The sequence below is a fragment of the Salvelinus alpinus genome, chromosome 6 (assembly GCF_045679555.1).
Source record: "Salvelinus alpinus chromosome 6, SLU_Salpinus.1, whole genome shotgun sequence".
NCBI lineage: Eukaryota > Metazoa > Chordata > Actinopteri > Salmoniformes > Salmonidae > Salvelinus > Salvelinus alpinus.
The window spans coordinates 4,973,250-4,998,180 of NC_092091.1; the positions used below are offsets into that span (position 1 = coordinate 4,973,250).

At 39.3% G+C, this 24,931-nt stretch overlaps 1 protein-coding gene across 1 annotated transcript in view; it reads left to right on the plus strand.

Moving 5' to 3' along the window:
- The window catches only part of LOC139578028 (SKI family transcriptional corepressor 1 homolog-B-like), a 36,676-nt gene extending 13,447 nt beyond the window's left edge, over positions 1 to 23,229 (plus strand). The window contains exon 8 of the mRNA XM_071405169.1: positions 18,772 to 23,229. Within this exon, the coding sequence (XP_071261270.1) occupies positions 18,772 to 18,869 (98 nt within the window). The 3' untranslated portion in view covers positions 18,870 to 23,229. The remainder of the gene's footprint in view (positions 1 to 18,771) is intronic.
- The last annotated feature ends 1,702 nt before the right edge of the window (positions 23,230 to 24,931 follow it).

Here is a 24,931-nt window from a genome sequence, read left to right on the forward strand (position 1 = left end):
AATCAACTATCCTACAGCTAACAGACCTGATATACCTACTAATCAACTATCCCACAGCAGACCTGATATAACTACTAATCAACTATCCCACAGCAGACCTGATATAACTACTAATCAACTATCCTACAGCAGACCTGATATAACTACTAATCAACTATCCTACAGCTAACAGACCTGATATAACTACTAATCAACTATCCCACAGCTAACAGACCTGATATAACTACTAATCAACTATCCCACAGCAGACCTGATATAACTACTAATCAACTATCCCACAGCTAACAGACCTGATATAACTACTAATCAACTATCCTACAGCTAACAGACCTGATATAACTACTAATCAACTATCCTACAGCTAACAGACCTGATATAACTACTAATCAACTATCCCACAGCTAACAGACCTGATATAACTACTAATCAACTATCCCACAGCTAACAGACCTGATATAACTACTAATCAACTATCCCACAGCTAACAGACCTGATATAACTACTAATCAACTATCCTACAGCTAACAGACCTGATATAACTACTAATCAACTATCCCACAGCTAACAGACCTGATATAACTACTAATCAACTATCCCACAGCTAACAGACCTGATATAACTACTAATCAACTATCCCACAGCAGACCTGATATAACTACTAATCAACTATCCTACAGCTAACAGACCTGATATAACTACTAATCAACTATCCTACAGCTAACAGACCTGATATAACTACTAATCAACTATCCCACAGCTAACAGACCTGATATAACTACTAATCAACTATCCCACAGCTAACAGACCTGATATAACTACTAATCAACTATCCCACAGCAGACCTGATATAACTACTAATCAACTATCCCACAGCAGACCTGATATAACTACTAATCAACTATCCCACAGCAGACCTGATATAACTACTAATCAACTATCCTACAGCAGACCTGATATAACTACTAATCAACTATCCCACAACAGACCTGATATAACTACTAATCAACTATCCTACAGCTAACAGACCTGATATAACTACTAATCAACTATCCTACAGCAGACCTGATATAACTACTAATCAACTATCCCACAGCAGACCTGATATAACTACTAATCAACTATCCTACAGCAGACCTGATATAACTACTAATCAACTATCCCACAGCAGACCTGATATAACTACTAATCAACTATCCCACAGCAGACCTGATATAACTACTAATCAACTATCCTACAGCAGACCTGATATAACTACTAATCAACTATCCCACAGCAGACCTGATATAACTACTAATCAACTATCCTACAGCTAACAGACCTGATATAACTACTAATCAACTATCCTACAGCTAACAGACCTGATATAACTACTAATCAACTATCCTACAGCTAACAGACCTGATATAACTACTAATCAACTATCCTACAGCTAACAGACCTGATATACCTACTAATCAACTATCCCACAGCAGACCTGATATAACTACTAATCAACTATCCCACAGCAGACCTGATATAACTACTAATCAACTATCCTACAGCAGACCTGATATAACTACTAATCAACTATCCTACAGCTAACAGACCTGATATAACTACTAATCAACTATCCCACAGCTAACAGACCTGATATAACTACTAATCAACTATCCCACAGCTAACAGACCTGATATAACTACTAATCAACTATCCCACAGCAGACCTGATATAACTACTAATCAACTATCCTACAGCTAAAAGACCTGATATAACTACTAATCAACTATCCCACAGCAGACCTGATATAACTACTAATCAACTATCCCACAGCAGACCTGATATAACTACTAATCAACTATCCCACAGCTAACAGACCTGATATAACTACTAATCAACTATCCTACAGCCAACAGACCTGATATAACTACTAATCAACTATCCTACAGCTAACAGACCTGATATAACTACTAATCAACTATCCCACAGCTAACAGACCTGATATAACTACTAATCAACTATCCCACAGCTAACAGACCTGATATAACTACTAATCAACTATCCCACAGCTAACAGACCTGATATAACTACTAATCAACTATCCTACAGCTAACAGACCTGATATAACTACTAATCAACTATCCCACAGCTAACAGACCTGATATAACTACTAATCAACTATCCCACAGCTAACAGACCTGATATAACTACTAATCAACTATCCCACAGCAGACCTGATATAACTACTAATCAACTATCCCACAGCAGACCTGATATAACTACTAATCAACTATCCCACAGCAGACCTGATATAACTACTAATCAACTATCCTACAGCAGACCTGATATAACTACTAATCAACTATCCCACAACAGACCTGATATAACTACTAATCAACTATCCTACAGCTAACAGACCTGATATAACTACTAATCAACTATCCTACAGCAGACCTGATATAACTACTAATCAACTATCCCACAGCAGACCTGATATAACTACTAATCAACTATCCTACAGCAGACCTGATATAACTACTAATCAACTATCCCACAGCAGACCTGATATAACTACTAATCAACTATCCCACAGCAGACCTGATATAACTACTAATCAACTATCCTACAGCAGACCTGATATAACTACTAATCAACTATCCCACAGCAGACCTGATATAACTACTAATCAACTATCCCACAGCTAACAGACCTGATATAACTACTAATCAACTATCCCACAGCTAACAGACCTGATATAACTACTAATCAACTATCCTACAGCTAACAGACCTGATATAACTACTAATCAACTATCCCACAGCAGACCTGATATAACTACTAATCAACTATCCTACAGCAGACCTGATATAACTACTAATCAACTATCCTACAGCAGACCTGATATAACTACTAATCAACTATCCCACAACATATCTGATATAACTACTAATCAACTATCCCACAGCTAACAGACCTGATATAACTACTAATCAACTATCCTACAGCTAACAGACCTGATATAACTACTAATCAACTATCCTACAGCTAACAGACCTGATATAACTACTAATCAACTATCCCACAGCAGACCTGATATAACTACTAATCAACTATCCCACAACAGACCTGATATAACAACTAATCAACTATCCCACAGCTAACAGACCTGATATAACTACTAATCAACTATCCTACAGCTAACAGACCTGATATAACTACTAATCAACTATCCCACAGCAGACCTGATATAACTACTAATCAACTATCCTACAGCTAACAGACCTGATATAACTACTAATCAACTATCCTACAGCTAACAGACCTGATATAACTACTAATCAACTATCCTACAGCTAACAGACCTGATATAACTACTAATCAACTATCCTACAGCAGACCTGATATAACTACTAATCAACTATCCTACAGCAGACCTGATATGACTACTAATCAACTATCCCACAGCTAACAGACCTGATATAACTACTAATCAACTATCCCAAAGCTAACAGACCTGATATAACTACTAATCAACTATCCTACAGCTAACAGACCTGATATAACTACTAATCAACTATCCCACAGCTAACAGACCTGATATAACTACTAATCAACTATCCCACAGCAGACCTGATATAACTACTAATCAACTATCCCACAGCTAACAGACCTGATATAACTACTAATCAACTATCCTACAGCAGACCTGATATAACTACTAATCAACTATCCTACAGCTAACAGACCTGATATAACTACTAATCAACTATCCTACAGCTAACAGACCTGATATAACTACTAATCAACTATCCTACAGCTAACAGACCTGATATAACTACTAATCAACTATCCCACAGCAGACCTGATATAACTACTAATCAACTATCCCACAACAGACCTGATATAACTACTAATCAACTATCCTACAACAGACCTGATATAACTACTAATCAACTATCCCACAGCTAACAGACCTGATATAACTACTAATCAACTATCCCACAACAGACCTGATATAACTACTAATCAACTATCCTACAGCTAACAGACCTGATATAACTACTAATCAACTATCCCACAGCTAACAGACCTGATATAACTACTAATCAACTATCCCACAGCTAACAGACCTGATATAACTACTAATCAACTATCCTACAGCTAACAGACCTGATATAACTACTAATCAACTATCCCACAGCTAACAGACCTGATATAACTACTAATCAACTATCCCACAGCTAACAGACCTGATATAACTACTAATCAACTATCCCACAGCAGACCTGATATAACTACTAATCAACTATCCCACAGCTAACAGACCTGATATAACTACTAATCAACTATCCCACAGCTAACAGACCTGATATAACTACTAATCAACTATCCTACAGCTAACAGACCTGATATAACTACTAATCAACTATCCCACAGCAGACCTGATATAACTACTAATCAACTATCCCACAGCAGACCTGATATAACTACTAATCAACTATCCCACAGCTAACAGACCTGATATAACTAGTAATCAACTATCCCACAGCAGACCTGATATAACTACTAATCAACTATCCTACAGCTAACAGACCTGATATAACTACTAATCAACTATCCCACAGCTAACAGACCTGATATAACTACTAATCAACTATCCCACAGCTAACAGACCTGATATAACTACTAATCAACTATCCTACAGCTAACAGACCTGATATAACTACTAATCAACTATCCCACAGCTAACAGACCTGATATAACTACTAATCAACTATCCCACAGCAGACCTGATATAACTACTAATCAACTATCCTACAGCTAACAGACCTGATATAACTACTAATCAACTATCCCACAGCTAACAGACCTGATATAACTACTAATCAACTATCCCACAGCTAACAGACCTGATATAACTACTAATCAACTATCCTACAGCTAACAGACCTGATATAACTACTAATCAACTATCACACAGCTAACAGACCTGATATAACTACTAATCAACTATCCCACAGCTAACAGACCTGATATAACTACTAATCAACTATCCCACAGCAGACCTGATATAACTACTAATCAACTATCACACAGCAGACCTGATATAACTACTAATCAACTATCCTACAGCAGACCTGATATAACTACTAATCAACTATCCCACAGCTACCTGATATTGATTATTGATCCCACAGCAGACCTGATATAACTACTAATCAACTATCCTACAGCTAACAGACCTGATATAACTACTAATCAACTATCCCACAGCTAACAGACCTGATATAACTACTAATCACCTATCCTACAGCTAACAGACCTGATATAACTACTAATCAACTATCCCACAGCAGACCTGATATAACTACTAATCAACTATCCTACAGCTAACAGACCTGATATAACTACTAATCAACTATCCCACAGCAGACCTGATATAACTACTAATCAACTATCCTACAGCTAACAGACCTGATATAACTACTAATCAACTATCCCACAGCAGACCTGATATAACTACTAATCAACTATCCTACAGCAGACCTGATATAACTACTAATCAACTATCCCACAGCAGACCTGATATAACTACTAATCAACTATCCTACAGCAGACCTGATATAACTACTAATCAACTATCCCACAACAGACCTGATATAACTACTAATCAACTATCCTACAGCTAACAGACCTGATATAACTACTAATCAACTATCCTACAGCTAACAGACCTGATATAACTACTAATCAACTATCCTACAGCAGACCTGATATAACTACTAATCAACTATCCCACAGCAGACCTGATATAACTACTAATCAACTATCCCACAGCTAACAGACCTGATATAACTACTAATCAACTATCCCACAGCTAACAGACCTGATATAACTACTAATCAACTATCCTACAGCAGACCTGATATAACTACTAATCAACTATCCTACAGCTAACAGACCTGATATAACTACTAATCAACTATCCCACAGCTAACAGACCTGATATAACTACTAATCAACTATCCCACAGCTAACAGACCTGATATAACTACTAATCAACTATCCCACAGCTAACAGACCTGATATAACTACTAATCAACTATCCCACAGCAGACCTGATATAACTACTAATCAACTATCCTACAGCTAACAGACCTGATATAACTACTAATCAACTATCCTACAGCTAACAGACCTGATATAACTACTAATCAACTATCCTACAGCTAACAGACCTGATATAACTACTAATCAACTATCCTACAGCTAACAGACCTGATATAACTACTAATCAACTATCCCACAGCAGACCTGATATAACTACTAATCAACTATCCCACAACAGACCTCATATAACTACTAATCAACTATCCTACAGCTAACAGACCTGATATAACTACTAATCAACTATCATACAGCTAACAGACCTGATATAACTACTAATCAACTATCCTACAGCAGACCTGATATAACTACTAATCAACTATCCTACAGCAGACCTGATATAACTACTAATCAACTATCCTACAGCAGACCTGATATAACTACTAATCAACTATCCCACAACAGACCTGATATAACTACTAATCAACTATCCTACAGCTAACAGACCTGATATAACTACTAATCAACTATCATACAGCTAACAGACCTGATATAACTACTAATCAACTATCCTACAGCAGACCTGATATAACTACTAATCAACTATCCTACAGCAGACCTGATATAACTACTAATCAACTATCCCACAACAGACCTGATATAACTACTAATCAACTATCCTACAGCTAACAGACCTGATATAACTACTAATCAACTATCCCACAATAGACCTGATATAACTACTAATCAACTATCCTACAGCTAACAGACCTGATATAACTACTAATCAACTATCCTACAGCTAACAGACCTGATATAACTACTAATCAACTATCCCACAGCAGACCTGATATAACTACTAATCAACTATCCTACAGCTAACAGACCTGATATAACTACTAATCAACTATCCCACAGCAGACCTGATATAACTACTAATCAACTATCCCACAGCTAACAGACCTGATATAACTACTAATCAACTATCCCACAGCTAACAGACCTGATATAACTACTAATCAACTATCCTACAGCAGACCTGATATAACTACTAATCAACTATCCTACAGCTAACAGACCTGATATAACTACTAATCAACTATCCCACAGCTAACAGACCTGATATAACTACTAATCAACTATCCCACAGCTAACAGACCTGATATAACTACTAATCAACTATCCCACAGCTAACAGACCTGATATAACTACTAATCAACTATCCCACAGCAGACCTGATATAACTACTAATCAACTATCCTACAGCTAACAGACCTGATATAACTACTAATCAACTATCCTACAGCTAACAGACCTGATATAACTACTAATCAACTATCCTACAGCAGACCTGATATAACTACTAATCAACTATCCTACAGCTAACAGACCTGATATAACTACTAATCAACTATCCCACAGCAGACCTGATATAACTACTAATCAACTATCCTACAGCTAACAGACCTGATATAACTACTAATCAACTATCCTACAGCTAACAGACCTGATATAACTACTAATCAACTATCCTACAGCTAACAGACCTGATATAACTACTAATCAACTATCCTACAGCTAACAGACCTGATATAACTACTAATCAACTATCCCACAGCAGACCTGATATAACTACTAATCAACTATCCTACAGCAGACCTGATATAACTACTAATCAACTATCCCACAGCAGACCTGATATAACTACTAATCAACTATCCTACAGCTAACAGACCTGATATAACTACTAATCAACTATCCTACAGCAGACCTGATATAACTACTAATCAACTATCCTACAGCAGACCTGATATAACTACTAATCAACTATCCTACAGCTAACAGACCTGATATAACTACTAATCAACTATCCCACAGCTAACAGACCTGATATAACTACTAATCAACTATCCTACAGCTAACAGACCTGATATAACTACTAATCAACTATCCCACAGCAGACCTGATATAACTACTAATCAACTATCCTACAGCTAACAGACCTGATATAACTACTAATCAACTATCCTACAGCTAACAGACCTGATATAACTACTAATCAACTATCCTACAGCTAACAGACCTGATATAACTACTAATCAACTATCCTACAGCTAACAGACCTGATATAACTACTAATCAACTATCCTACAGCAGACCTGATATAACTACTAATCAACTATCCTACAGCAGACCTGATATAACTACTAATCAACTATCCCACAGCTAACAGACCTGATATAACTACTAATCAACTATCCTACAGCTAACAGACCTGATATAACTACTAATCAACTATCCCACAACAGACCTGATATAACTACTAATCAACTATCCCACAACAGACCTGATATAACTACTAATCAACTATCCCACAGCTAACAGACCTGATATAACTACTAATCAACTATCCCACAGCTAACAGACCTGATATAACCAATCATCAAGCCCTTGAATAGGGGAATCAGGTGAGCTAGTTCAAGGCTACAACAACATTTTGAAACGTCTGATGGTCCCCGAGGGGAGATTTGACGAATCACTGATGTTAATCAGTCTACTGCTCCTCCTGTGTTATCATCCCTTACATATAGACACATTAGGCAGCGAGCTGGACCAAGAGAGAAAGGTTAGGTATGCCATTCAACACAAGTTGAAAGGTAAATGATATGTAGCCAGTAGGATTATGCTGATGAAATATATATATATAGATACTGTACCAGTCAAATGTTTTGACACACCTATTCATTCAAGGGTTTTCTTTCTTTTTTTAAACCGTTTTCTACATTGTAGAATAATAATGAAGACATCAAAACTATGAAATAACACATATGGAATCATGTAGTAACCAAAGAAAGTGTTAAACAAATCAAAAATATATTTGAGATTTGAGATTTTTCAAAGTAGCCACCCTTTGCCTTGATGACAGCGTTGCACACTTTTGGCATTCTCTCAACCAGCTTCACCTGGAATCACCACAATCACCCGACCTCAACCCAATTGAGATGGTTTTGGATGAGTTGGACCGCAGAGTGAAGGAAAACATATGTGGGATTTATAACAAAACAAGAAACAACGCACATAATTAACATTGCAACAGAAACAATAATGCCTGGGGAAGTAACCAAAGGGAGTGATATACAGTTGAAGTCGGAAGTTTACATACACCTTAGCCAAATACATTTAAACTCAGTTTTTCACAATTCCTGACATTTAATCCTAGTAAAAATTCCCTGTCTTAGGTCAGTTAGGATCACCACTTTATTTTAAGAATGTGAAATGTCAGAATAATAGTAGAGAGAATGATTTATTTAAGCTTTTATTTCTTTCATCACATTCCCAGTGGGTCAGAAGTTTACATACATTCAATTAGAATTTTGTTGGATTGCCTTTAAATTGTTTAACTTGGTTCGAACGTTTTGGGAAGCCGTCCACAAGCTTCCCACAATAAATTGGGTGAATTTTGGCTCATTCCTCCTGACAGAGCTGGTGTAACTGAGTCAGGTTTGTAGGCCTCCTTGCTCACACACATTTTTTCAGTTCTGCCCACAAATATTCTATAGGATTGAGGTCAGGGCTTTGTGATGGCCACTCCAATACCTTGACTTTGTTGTCCTTAAGCCATTTTGCCACAACTTTGGAAGTATGCTTGGGGTCATTGTCCATTTGGAAGACCCATTTGCAACCAAGCTTAAACTTCCTGACTGATGTCTTGAGATGTTGCTTCAATATATCCACATAATTTTCCTTCCTCATGATGCCATCTATTTTGTGAAGTGCACCAGTCCCTCCTGCAGCAAAGCACCCCCACAACATGATGCTGCCACCCCCGTGCATCACGGTTGGGATGCTGTTCTTCGGCTTGCAAGCCTCCCCCTTTTTCCTCCAAACATAACGATGGTCATTATGGCCAAACAGTTCTATTTTTGTTTTCATCAGACCAGAGGACATTTCTCCAAAAAGTCCGATCTTTTTCCCCATGTGCAGTTGCAAACCGTAGTCTGGCTTTTTTATGGCAGTTTTGGAGCAGTGACTTCTTCCTTGCTGAGCGGCCTTTCAGGTTATGTTGATGTAGGACTGGTTTTACTGTGGATATAGACACTTTTGTACCTGTTTCTTCTAGAGGTCGACCGATTATGATTTTTCAACGCCGATACCGTTTATTGGAGGACCAAAAAGCCGATACCGATTAATCGGGAGATTTTTTAAAAATATATTTGTAATAATGACAATTACAACAATACTGAATGAACACTTATTTTAACTTAATATAATACATCAATAAAAATCTATTTAGCCTCAAATAAATAATGAAACATGTTCAATTTGGTTTAAATAATGCAAAAACAAAGTGTTGGAGAATAAAGTAAAAGTGCAATATGTGCCATGTAAAAAAGCTAGCGTTTAAGTTCCTTGCTCAGAACATGAGAACATATGAAAGCTGGTGGTTCCTTTTAACATGAGACTTCAATATTCCAAGGTAAGAGGTTTTAGGTTGTAGTTATTATAGGAATTATAGAACTATTTCTCTCTATACCATTTGTATTTCATATACCTTTGACTATTGGGTGTTCCTATAGGCACTTTAGTATTGCCAGTGTAACAGTATAGCTTCCCTCCCTCTCCTCGCCCCTACCTGGGCTTGAACCAGGAACACATCGACAACAGCCACCCTCGAAGCATCATTACCCATCGCTCCACAAAAGCCGCGGCCCTTGCAGAGCAAGGGGAACAACTACTCCAAGTCTCAGAGCGAGTGACGTTTGAAACGCTATTAGTGCGCACCCCACTAACTAGCTAGCCATTTCACATCGGTTACACCAGCCTAATCTGGGGAGTTGATAGGCTTGAACAGGCATAAACAGCGCAATGCTTGAAGAACAGCGAAGAGCTGCTGGCAAAACGCATGAAAGTGCTGTTTGAATGAATGCTTATGAGCCTGCTGCTGCCTACCATCGCTCAGTCAGAGTTCCGTATTTTATCTAACGGGTGGCATCCATAAGTCTAAATATTCCTGTTACATTGTACAACCTTCAATGTTATGTCATAATTACGTAAAATTCTGGCAAATTTGGCGGCCCAAACTGTTGCATATACCCTGACTCTGCGTGCAATGAACGCAAGAGAAGTGACACAATTTCACCTGGTTAATATTGCCTGCTAACCTGGATTTCTTTTAGCTAAATGTGCAGGTTTAAAAATATATACTTCTGTGTATTGATTTTAAGAAAGGCATTGATGTTTATGGTTAGGTACACATTGGAGCAACGATACGCACCGCATCGATTATATGCAACGCAGGACACGCTAGATAAACTAGTAATATCATCAACCATGTGTAGTTAACTAGTGATTATGATTGATTGATTGTTTTTTATAAGATAAGTTTAATGCTAGCTAGCAACTTACCTTGGCTTCTTACTGCATTCGCGTAACAGGCAGGCTCCTCGTGGAGTGCAATGTAATCAGGTGGTTAGAGCGTTGGACTAGTTAACTGTAAGGTTGCAAGATTGAATCCCTGAGCTGACAAGGTAAAAATCTGTAGTTCTGCCCCTGAACAAGGCAGTTAACCCACTGTTCCTAGGGTGTCATTGAAAATAAGAATGTGTTCTTAACTGACTTGCCTAGTTAAATAAAGGTGTAAAAAATAAAAATACATTTTAAAAATTTAATCGGCAAAATCGGTGTCCAAAAATACCAATTTCCGATTGTTATGAAAACTTTAAATCGGCCATTCCGATTAATCGGTTGACCTCTAGTTTCTTCCAGCATCTTCACAAGGTCCTTTGCTGTTGTTCTGGGATTGATTTGCACTTTTTGCACCAAAGTACATTCATCTCTAGGAGACGGAACGCGTCTCCTTCCTGAGCAGTATGACGGCTGCATGGTCCCATGGTGTTTATACTTGCGTACTATTGTTTGTACAGCTTTTGGAAATTGCTCCCAAGGATAAACCAGACTTTTTCTGAGGTCTTGGCTGAGTTCTTTTGATTTTCCCATGATGTCAAGCAAAAAGGCACTGAGTTTGAAGGTAGGCCTTGAAATACATCCACAGGTACACCTCCAATTGACTCAAATTATGTCAATTAGCCTATCAGAAGCTTCTAAAGCCAGCCATGACATAATTTTTAAAGGCACAGTCAACTTAGTGTATGTAAACTTCTGAACCACTGGAATTGTGATACAGTGAATTATAAGTGAAATAATCTATCTGTAAACAATTGTTGGAAAAGTTACTTGTGTCATGCACAAAGTAGATGTCCTAACCGACTTGCCAAAACTATAGTTTGTTAAAAACAAATTTGTGGAGTGGTTGAAAAACGACTTTTAATGACTCCAACCTAAGTGTATGTAACCTTCCGACTTACATTTACATTACATTTAAGTCATTTAGCAGACGCTCTTATCCAGAGCGACTTCAACTGTATATAGGGAAGGTAATCAGGGAGGTGATGGAGTCCAGGTGAGTCTGATGACACGCAGGTGCGCGTAACGATGGTGACAGGTGTGCACCATAACGAGCAGCCTGATGAACTAGAGGCCGGAGAGGGTTCACACGTGACACCTTGTCACAACACAACTGATTGGCTCAAAGGCATTAAGAACGAAAGAAATTCAACAAATGAACTTTTAACAAGGCACATCTGTTAAATGAAATGCATTCCAGGTGACTACCTCATGAAGCTGGTTGAGAGAATGCCAAGAGTGTGCAAAGGCAAAGGGTGGCTACTTTGAAGAATCTAAAATATATACGTGATTCCATATGTGTTATTTCATAGTTTTGATGTCTGCACTGTTATTCTACAATGTTGAAAATTATACAAATAAAGAAAAACCGTTGAATGAGTAGGTGTGTTCAAACCTTTGACTGGTACTGTACTTTTTAAATATATTTTAAAAAACTGCAGATTTTACACACAAGAACACACATAGTCCGGAACATTGACCTGTGAAAAGACAGTCTTGCTGTGGCTAAAGGGTTAGATTGTTTTTTCAGACATGAACATGCATTGTTTTACTACATTTCAGATCATGGCCTTGATTCATATTTGATTTATTTATATATGCAGTGCCTTCGGGAAAGTATTCAGACCCCTTCACTTTTTCCACATTTTGTTACGTTACAGCCTTATTCGAAAACTATTTCCTCTGCAATCTACACATATATCCATAATGACATTAAATCCCGCATAATGACATCACAATACCTCATAATGACAAAGCAAAAACAGGTTTTTAGAAATGTTTGAAAATGTATTAAAAACCAGAAACAGAAATATCTTATTTACATATACCTTAATTACATAAGTATTCAGACCCTTCGTTATGAGACTAGAAATTGAGCACAGGTGAATCCTGTTTCCATTGATCATCCTTGAGATGTTTCTACAACTTGATTGGAGTCCACCCGTGGTAAATTCAATTGATTGGACATAATTTGAAGGCACACACCTGTCTATATAAGGTCCCACAGTTGCCAGTGCATGTCAGAGCAAAAACCAAGCCATAAGGTCAAAGGAATTGTCCGTAGAGCTCTGAGACTAGATTGTGTCGAGGCACAGATCTGGGGAATGGTACAAAAACATTTCTGCAGCATTGAAGGTCCCCAAGAACACAGTGGAAGTTTGGAACCACCAAAACTCTTCCTAGAGTTTGCCGCCCGGCCAAACTGAGCAATTGGGGGAGAAGGGCCTTGGTCAGGGAGGTGACCAAGAACCCGATGGTCACTCTGACAGAGCTCCAGAGTTCCTCTGTGGAGATGAGAGAACCTTCCAGAAGGGCAATCATCTCTGCAGCACTCCACCAATCAGGCCTTTATGGTAGTGGCCAGACGGAAGCCACTCCTCAGTAAAAGGCACATGACAGCCCACTTGGAGTTTGCCAAAAGGCACCTAAAGGCTCTCAGACCATGAGAGACAAGATTCTCTGGTCTGTTGAAACTAAGATTGAACTCTTTGGCCTGAATACCAAGCGTCACGTCTGGAGGAAACTTGCCACCATCCCTACGATGAAGCATGGTGGTGACAGCATCATGCTGTGGGGATGTTTTTCAGTGTCAGGAACTGGGAGACTAGTCAGGATCAAGGGAAAGATGAACGGAGCAAAGTACAGAGAGGTCCTTGATGAAAACCTGCTCCACAGCGCTCAGGACCTCAGACTGGGTCAAAGGTTCACCTTCCAACAGGACAAGGACCCTAAGCACACAGCCAAGACAACACAGGAGTGGCTTCGGGACAAGTTTCTGAATGTCCTTGAGTGGCCCAGCCAGAGAACGGACTTGAACCCGATCGAACATCTCTGGAAAGACCTAAAAATAGCTGTGCAGCAACGCTCCCCATCCAACCTGACAGAGCTTGAGAGGATCTGCAGAGAAGAAATGGGAGAAACTCCCCAAATACAGGTGTGCCAAGCTTGTAACGTCCTACCCAAGAAGACTTGAGGCTGTAATCTCTGCCAAAGGTGCTTCAACAAAATACTTAGTAAAGGGTCTGAATACTTATGTAAATGTCATTTCTGTTTTTTTATTTGCTTTTATATTGCCATTATGGGGTATTGTGATGTCATTATGGGGTATTGTGATGTCATTATGGGGTATTGTGATGTCATTATGGGGTATTGTGTGTAGATCGATGAGGGGAAAAAGCAATTGAATCCATTGTAGAATAAGGCTGTAACGTAACAAAATGTAGAAAAAGTGAAGGTGTCTGAATACTTTCCGAATGCACTGTAGATATAAATTTGTATATATTATCCTTTATTATTTTCCCCTAACCCTATCACCCCTCCCATAATTGGATTAAACTAGTGGACAACAATACTTAGGCTTCTACTTCCAGTTTATACATAACTATATACATTTTATGGACACAATCTATTTTACAATAGTTATCTTGTGTTTATCTTTAGTCCCATTCTTCAGCTCCATTCAACCCCTCTCCCATCTATCTCTAAACACCATCCAGTCCCATCCTTCAGCTCCATTCAACCCCTCTCCCATCTATCTCTAAACACCATCCAGTCCCATCCTTCAGCTCCATTCAACCCCTCTCCCATCTATCTCTAAACACCATCCAGTCCCATCCTTCAGCTCCATTCAACCCCTCTCCCATCTATCTCTAAACACCATCCAGTCCCATCCTTCAGCTCCATTCAACCCCTCTCCCATCTATCTCTAAACACCATCCAGTCCCATCCTTCAGCTCCATTCAACCCCTCTCCCATCTATCTCTAAACACCATCCAGTCTTATCCTTCAGCTCCATTCAACCCCTCTCCCATCTATCTCTAAACACCATCCAGTTTTGATTTCTATTTGTCATATATTTTTCCACAGTGATGTTTCACAAAAGTTCTGAGCCATTCTATTCTCCTAATTCCTACAGATTGTAAATTAAAGATAAACAATTTTGCTAAAAGTATCATTATATTATTGATGGATTGACTATCTTTAAAAAAAAATCACCTAGCAGTGCTATTTACAGAGTTAACTCCAGGTAAATGTTGCAACCCTCGTGCCTTATTGCTTAATTAAAGTTTTAATTCATTTTAGATCATGGCCTTGATTCAATTGACCCACTACTGCCTTTAATACTACTTTTGAAACCAAAGAGATTTGTCAAGTCTATATACATTTAAAAAGAGAATTGATTTAGGCCTATATAAATTTTAAAAGAGAATTGATTTAGGCCTATATAAATTTGAAAAGAGAATTGATTTAGGCCTATATACATTTTAAAAGAGAATTGATTTAGGCCTATATACATTTAAAAAGAGAATTGATTTAGGTCTATATACATTTGAAAAGAGAATTGATTTAGGCCTATATACATTTAAAAAGAGAATTGATTTAGGCCTATATACATTTGAAAAGAGAATTGATTTAGGCCTATATACATTTAAAAAGAGAATTGATTTAGGTCTATATACATTTGAAAAGAGAAATGATTTAGGCCTATATACATTTGAAAAGAGAATTGATTTAAGCCTATATACATTTGAAAAGAGAATTGATTTAAGCCTATATACATTTGAAAAGAGAATTTAGTGATCTATTCCCTTTCTTCATCTAGTGGATCTATTTAGTGATCTATTCCCTTACTTCATCTAGTGGATCTATTCCCTTACTTCATCTAGTGGATCTATTCCCTTTCTTCATCTAGTGGATCTATTCCCTTCATCTAGTGGATCTATTTAGTGATCTATTCCCTTTCTTCATCTAGTGGATCTATTCCCTTACTTCATCTAGTGGATCTATTCTCTTTCTTCATCTAGTGGATCTATTTAGTGATCTATTCCCTTACTTCATCTAGTGGATCTATTCCCTTACTTCATCTAGTGGATCTATTCCCTTACTTCATCTAGTGGATCTATTCCCTTTCTTCATCTAGTGGATCTATTTAGTGATCTATTCCCTATCTTCATCTAGTGGATCTATTCCCTTACTTCATCTAGTGGATCTATTTAGTGATCTATTCCCTTCATCTAGTGGATCTATTTTGTGATCTATTCCCTTACTTCATCTAGTGGATCTATTTAGTGATCTATTCCCTTTCTCCATCTAGTAGATCTATTCCCTTACTTCATCTAGTGGATCTATTTAGTGATCTATTCCCTTACTTCATCTAGTGGATCTATTTAGTGATCTATTCCCTTTCTTCATCTAGTAGATCTATTCTCTTTCTTCATCTAGTGGATCTATTTAGTGATCTATTCCTTTTCTTCATCTAGTGGATCTATTTAGTGATCTATTCCCTTACTTCATCTAGTGGATCTATTCCCTTTCTTCATCTAGTGGATCTATTCTCTTTCTTCATCTAGTGGATCTATTTAGTGATCTATTCCTTTTCTTCATCTAGTGGATCTATTTAGTGATCTATTCCCTTCATCTAGTGGATCTATTTAGTGATCTATTCCCTTTCTTCATCTAGTAGATCTATTCCCTTTCTTCATCTAGTGGATCTATTTAGTGATTTATTACTTTTCTTCATCTAGTGGATCTATTTAGTGATCTATTCCCTTCATCTAGTGGATCTATTCCCTTTCTTCATCTAGTGGATCTATTTAGTGATCTATTTCCATCTAGTGGATCTATTTAGTGATCTATTCCCTTTCTTCATCTAGTGGATCTATTTAGTGATCTATTCTCTTTCTTCATCTAGTGGATCTATTTAGTGATCTATTCCTTTTCTTCATCTAGTGGATCTATTTAGTGATCTATTCCCTTCATCTAGTGGATCTATTTAGTGATCTATTCCCTTACTTCATCTAGTGGATCTATTCCCTTTCTTCATCTAGTGGATCTATTTAGTGATTTATTACTTTTCTTCATCTAGTGGATCTATTTAGTGATCTATTCCCTTCATCTAGTGGATCTATTTAGTGATCTATTCCCTTACTTCATCTAGTGGATCTATTCCCTTACTTCATCTAGTGGATCTATTCCCTTACTTCATCTAGTGGATCTATTCCCTTTCTTCATCTAGTGGATCTATTTAGTGATCTATTCCCTTTCTTCATCTAGTGGATCTATTCCCTTACTTCATCTAGTGGATCTATTTAGTGATCTATTCCCTTCATCTAGTGGATCTATTTTGTGATCTATTCCCTTACTTCATCTAGTGGATCTATTTAGTGATCTATTCCCTTTCTCCATCTAGTAGATCTATTCCCTTACTTCATCTAGTGGATCTATTTAGTGATCTATTCCCTTTCTTCATCTAGTAGATCTATTCTCTTTCTTCATCTAGTGGATCTATTTAGTGATCTATTCCTTTTCTTCATCTAGTGGATCTATTTAGTGATCTATTCCCTTACTTCATCTAGTGGATCTATTCCCTTTCTTCATCTAGTGGATCTATTCTCTTTCTTCATCTAGTGGATCTATTTAGTGATCTATTCCTTTTCTTCATCTAGTGGATCTATTTAGTGATCTATTCCCTTCATCTAGTGGATCTATTTAGTGATCTATTCCCTTACTTCATCTAGTGGATCTATTCCCTTTCTTCATCTAGTGGATCTATTTAGTGATTTATTACTTTTCTTCATCTAGTGGATCTATTTAGTGATCTATTCCCTTCATCTAGTGGATCTATTCCCTTTCTTCATCTAGTGGATCTATTTAGTGATCTATTTCCTTTAGTGATCTATTTCCATCTAGTGGATCTATTTAGTGATCTATTCCCTTTCTTCATCTAGTGGATCTATTTAGTGATCTATTCTCTTTCTTCATCTAGTGGATCTATTTAGTGATCTATTCCTTTTCTTCATCTAGTGGATCTATTTAGTGATCTATTCCCTTCATCTAGTGGATCTATTTAGTGATCTATTCCCTTACTTCATCTAGTGGATCTATTCCCTTTCTTCATCTAGTGGATCTATTTAGTGATTTATTACTTTTCTTCATCTAGTGGATCTATTTAGTGATCTATTCCCTTCATCTAGTGGATCTATTTAGTGATCTATTCCCTTACTTCATCTAGTGGATCTATTCCCTTTCTTCATCTAGTGGATCTATTTAGTGATCTATTACTTTTCTTCATCTAGTGGATCTATTCCCTTTCTTCATCTAGTGGATCTATTTAGTGATCTATTTCCTTTAGTGATCTATTTCCATCTAGTGGATCTATTTAGTGATCTATTGCCTTTCTTCATCTAGTGGATCTATTTAGTGATCTATTCTCTTTCTTCCCAGAAGCTCACAACGCGCTACAACATTTCTCCTGTAAGATGCTGACTCCTCGACACTGCACTGGAACCTGCTCCTTCAAACCTCCTCTTCTACCACCGTAGTCCCTTCCCACAGCCCGCCGTGGAGCCCTGTCAGTCTGGAAAGCAAGGCTACTTCTACCCACAAGACTACTACCACCCCAAAGACTACTACCACCCCGAAGACTACTACCACCCCCAAGGCTACTATCACCCCCAGGACTACTATCACCCCCAAGACTACTTCTACCCACAAGACTACTACCACCCCGAAGACTACTATCACCCCCAGGACTACTATCACCCCAAGACTACTACCACCCCCAAGACTACTACCACCCGAAGACTACTACCACCCCGAAGACTACTACCACCCCCAAGACTACTATCACCCCCAAGACTACTACCACCCCCAAGACTACTACCACCCCCAGGACTACTATCACCCCAAGACTACTATCACCCCGAAGACTACTATCACCCGAAGACTACTATCACCCCCAAGACTACTATCACCCCAAGACTACTACCACCCCAAGACTACTACCACCCCAAGACTACTACCACCCCCAAGACTACTACCACCCGAAGACTACTACCACCCCGAAGACTACTACCACCCCCAAGACTACTATCACCCCCAAGACTACTACCACCCCCAGGACTACTATCACCCCAAGACTACTATCACCCCGAAGACTACTACCACCCCAAGACTACAACCACCCCAAGACTACTATCACCCCGAAGACTACAACCACCCCAAGACTACTACCACCCCCAAGACTACTATCACCCAGAAGACTACAACCACCCCGAAGACTACTATCACCCCCAGGACTACTATCACCCGAAGACTACTATCACCCCAAAGACTACTATCACCCCAAAGACTACTACCACCCCCAAGACTACTACCACCCTGAAGACTACTACCACCCCCAAGACTACTACCACCCTGAAGACTACTACCACCCCCAAGACTACAAACCACCCCCAAGACTACTACCACCCCCAAGACTACTACCACCCTGAAGACTACTACCACCCCCAAGACTACAAACCACCCCCAAGACTACTACCACCCCCAAGACTACTACCACCCCCAAGACTACTACCACCCTGAAGACTACTACCACCCCCAAGACTACTATCACCCTGAAGACTACTACCACCCCCAAGACTACTACCACCCTGAAGACTACTACCACCCCCAAGACTACAAACCACCCCCAAGACTACTACCACCCCCAAGACTACTACCACCCTGAAGACTACTACCACCCCCAAGACTACTATCACCCTGAAGACTACTATCACCCCCAAGACTACAAGCCACCCTGAAGACTACTATCACCCCCAAGACTACAAGCCACCCTGAAGACTACTATCACCCCCAAGACTACAAGCCACCCTGAAGACTACAAGCCACCCTGAAGACTACAATCCACCCTGAAGACTACAAGCCACCCTGAAGACTACAATCCACCCTGAAGACTACAAGCCACCCTGAAGACTACAAGCCACCCTGAAGACTACAAGCCACCCTGAAGACTATAAGCCACCCTAAAGACTACAAGCCACCCCCAAGACTACAAGCCACCCTGAAGACTACAAGCCACCCTGAAGACTACAAGCCACCCTGAAGACTACAAGCCACCCTGAAGACTACAAGCCACCCTGAAGACTACAAGCCACCCTGAAGACTACAACCCACCCTGAAGACTACAACCCACCCTGAAGACTACAAGCCACCCTGAAGACTACAAACCACCCTGAAGACTACAACCCACCCCTGAAGACTACAAGCCACCCTGAAGACTACTATCACCCCCAAGACTACAAGCCACCCCCAAGACTACAAACCACCCTGAAGACTACAAGCCACCCTGAAGACTACAACCCACCCCTGAAGACTACAAGCCACCCTGAAGACTACAAGCCACCCTGAAGACTACAAGCCACCCTGAAGACTACAACCCACCCTGAAGACTACAAGCCACCCTGAAGACTACAAGCCACCCTGAAGACTGCAAGCCACCCTGAAGACTACAGCTGCCTCAATAGGAAAGAGGAAGTGTCTGAGTTAGGGTAGCACATTTCCAGTGACTTTCCTCAAATTCCAAGGTTCTAAAGAAATCCCGGTTGGAGGAGTCCAGGATTTCCTGCTTATTCCATCCTGATTCCATCAATCTTCCAAACGGGATTTCTGGAGAACCTTGGCTATTTTGGGAAAGAATTTTGCAACCCTTGTTTGAGTAATGATCTAGGATCAGTTTCGCATTTTAGATCAAAATACCATCATATTATATGGACATGGAGGACCTGATCTTAGATTAGCACTGCTACTCAGAGGCTTTATGACTTAATGACTGGACATGGAAGGACCTGATCCTAGATCAGCATTGTTACTCAGCGATGCTTTATGACTTAATGACTGGACATGGAAGGACCTGATCCTAGATCAGCATTGTTACTCAGATGACTTAATGACTGGACATGGAAGGACCTGATCCTAGATCAGCATTGTTACTCAGCGATGCTTTATAACTTAATGACTTTATGACTTAATGACTGGACATGGAAGGACCTGATCCTAGATCAGCATTGTTACTCAGCGATGCTTTATGACTTAATGACTTCATGACTTAATGACTGGACATGGAAGGACCTGATCCTAGATCAGCATTGTTACTCAGATGCTTTATGACTTAATGACTGGACATGGAAGGACCTGATCCTAGATCAGCATTGTTACTCAGCGATGCTTTATGACTTAATGACTGGACATGGAAGGACCTGATCCTAGATCAGCATTGTTACTCAGCGATGCTTTATAACTTAATGACTTTATGACTTAATGACTGGACATGGAAGGACCTGATCCTAGATCAGCATTGTTACTCAGATGCTTTATGACTTAATGACTGGACATGGAAGGACCTGATCCTAGATCAGCATTGTTACTCAGCGATGCTTTATGACTTAATGACTGGACATGGAAGGACCTGATCCTAGATCAGCATTGTTACTCAGCGATGCTTTATGACTTAATGACTGGACATGGAAGGACCTGATCCTAGATCAGCATTGTTACTCAGATGCTTTATGACTTAATGACTGGACATGGAAGGACCTGATCCTAGATCAGCATTGTTACTCAGATGCTTTATGACTTAATTAATGACTGGACATGGAAGGACCTGATCCTAGATCAGCATTGTTACTCAGCGATGCTTTATGACTTAATGACTGGACATGGAAGGACCTGATCCTAGATCAGCATTGTTACTCAGATGCTTTATGACTTAATGACTGGACATGGAAGGACCTGATCCTAGATCAGCATTGTTACTCAGATGCTTTATGACTTAATGACTGGACATGGAAGGACCTGATCCTAGATCAGCATTGTTACTCAGCGATGCTTTATGACTTAATGACTGGACATGGAAGGACCTGATCCTAGATCAGCATTGTTACTCAGCGATGCTTTATGACTTAATGACTGGACATGGAAGGACCTGATCCTAGATCAGCATTGTTACTCAGATGCTTTATGACTTAATGACTGGACATGGAAGGACCTGATCCTAGATCAGCATTGTTACTCAGCGATGCTTTATGACTTAATGACTGGACATGGAAGGACCTGATCCTAGATCAGCATTGTTACTCAGATGCTTTATGACTTAATGACTGGACATGGAAGGACCTGATCCTAGATCAGCATTGTTACTCAGCGATGCTTTATGACTTAATGACTGGACATGGAAGGACCTGATCCTAGATCAGCATTGTTACTCAGATGCTTTATGACTTAATGACTGGACATGGAAGGACCTGATCCTAGATCAGCATTGTTACTCAGCGATGCTTTATGACTTAATGACTGGACATGGAAGGATCTGATCCTAGATCAGCATTGTTACTCAGCGATGCTTTATAAATACGGCCCCCTGCCGGCCCTATCAAATGACCACATCATAGTACCAAAATGATGCTTTGACGCGAAGAAAACCTATAGACGTCACTGGTCTGTAAATTAACGATAACATATCGAGGGCGTGTCAATTCAGACTCGGTGTATAATTTATATAAAGTTATAAAACACCACATCAATAAACATTTTATTTATACCACATTTTATTATACCATAACTTTTATTAAGCATTTATATATATATATATATATTTAGAGGCAAAGTGCAATGAATCTGTATCCTGTGATAGTTGTTAGTTAAATGTCTTTATAGAAGTATTATGTTATTATTTGAATGTGGGTAGTTTATGTTTTGATTTAATTTCTTTAATGTTGTTAATTCATTACCACGGTTTGCTCTCTGTTCATCTACCACTTCCTATTCTTTCGATGTAATGCACTTTAACCTTTAACCCCCTAAATGACTTCAATGTGTAATAAAATACCTGGTTTGGGATTCTCACGCTGATATTTTTGTGAAAGAATAACAACACAACATCATGGGTGTATTATAATGTATTATAATGTATTATATCACACCCTATATATATGTATTATAATGATTGAAATTACTCAAATGCACTGTTAATAGTGTGGCTATAGCTTGTCATAGTGGAGACATACTGGTAATAGAGGGGCTATAGCTTGTCATAGTGGAGACAGACTGTTAATAGAGGGGCTATAGCTTGTCATAGTGGAGACAGACTGGTAATAGAGGGGCTATAGCTTGTCATAGTGGTGACAGACTGGTAATAGAGGGGCTATAGCTTGTCATAGTGGTGACAGACAGACTGGTAATAGAGGGGCTATAGCTTGTCATAGTGGTGACAGACTGGTAATAGAGGGGCTATAGCTTGTCATAGTGGTGACAGACAGACTGGTAATAGAGGGGCTATAGCTTTTCATAGTGGAGACAGACTGTTAATAGAGGGGCTATAGCTTGTCATAGTGGAGACAGACTGGTAATAGAGGGGCTATAGCTTGTCATAGTGGTGACAGACTGGTAATAGAGGGGGTATAGCTTGTCATAGTGGAGACAGACTGGTAATAGAGGGGATATAGCTTGTCATCGTGGTGACAGACTGGTAATAGAGGGGATATAGCTTGTCATCGTGGTGACAGACTGGTAATAGAGGTGCTATAGCTTGTCATCGTGGTGACAGACTGGTAATAGAGGGGCTATAGCTTGTCATAGTGGTGACAGACTGGTAATAGTGGGGCTATAGCTTGTCATAGTGGTGACAGACAGACTGGTAATAGAGGGGCTATAGCTTGTCATCGTGTAGAGACAGACTGGTAATAGAGGGGCTATAGCTTGTCATAGTGGAGACAGACTGGTAATAGAGGGGCTATAGCTTGTCATCGTGGTGACAGACTGGTAATAGAGGGGCTATAGCTTGTCATAGTGGTGACAGACTGGTAATAGTGGGGCTATAGCTTGTCATAGTGGTGACAGACAGACTGGTAATAGAGGGGCTATAGCTTGTCATCGTGGTGACAGACTGGTAATAGAGGGGCTATAGCTTGTCATAGTGGTGACAGACTGGTAATAGTGGGGCTATAGCTTGTCATAGTGGTGACAGACAGACTGGTAATAGAGGGGCTATAGCTTGTCATCGTGGTGACAGACTGGTAATAGAGGGGCTATAGCTTGTCATAGTGGTGACAGACTGGTAATAGTGGGGCTATAGCTTGTCATAGTGGTGACAGACAGACTGGTAATAGTGGGGCTATAGCTTGTCATAGTGGAGACAGACTGGTAATAGAGGGGCTATAGCTTGTCATAGTGGAGACAGACTGGTAATAGAGGGGCTATAGCTTGTCATCGTGGTGACAGACTGGTAATAGTGGGGCTATAGCTTGTCATAGTGGTGACAGACTGGTAATAGAGGGGCTATAGCTTGTCATAGTGGTGACAGACTGGTAATAGAGGGGCTATAGCTTGTCATAGTGGTGACAGACTGGTAATAGAGGGGCTATAGCTTGTCATAGTGGAGAGAAAGGCCTACTCTCTGTTCCACCAGAATCAGAACATGTATGCATCCTAATTCACACACTAGTTTTCCCTACATAGTTCCCTATAGACCCTGGATAAAAGAAGTGCACTATATAGGAAATAGGGTGCCTTCTGAGTGGAATCCCATGCCTGATTGAAGCTATTACCA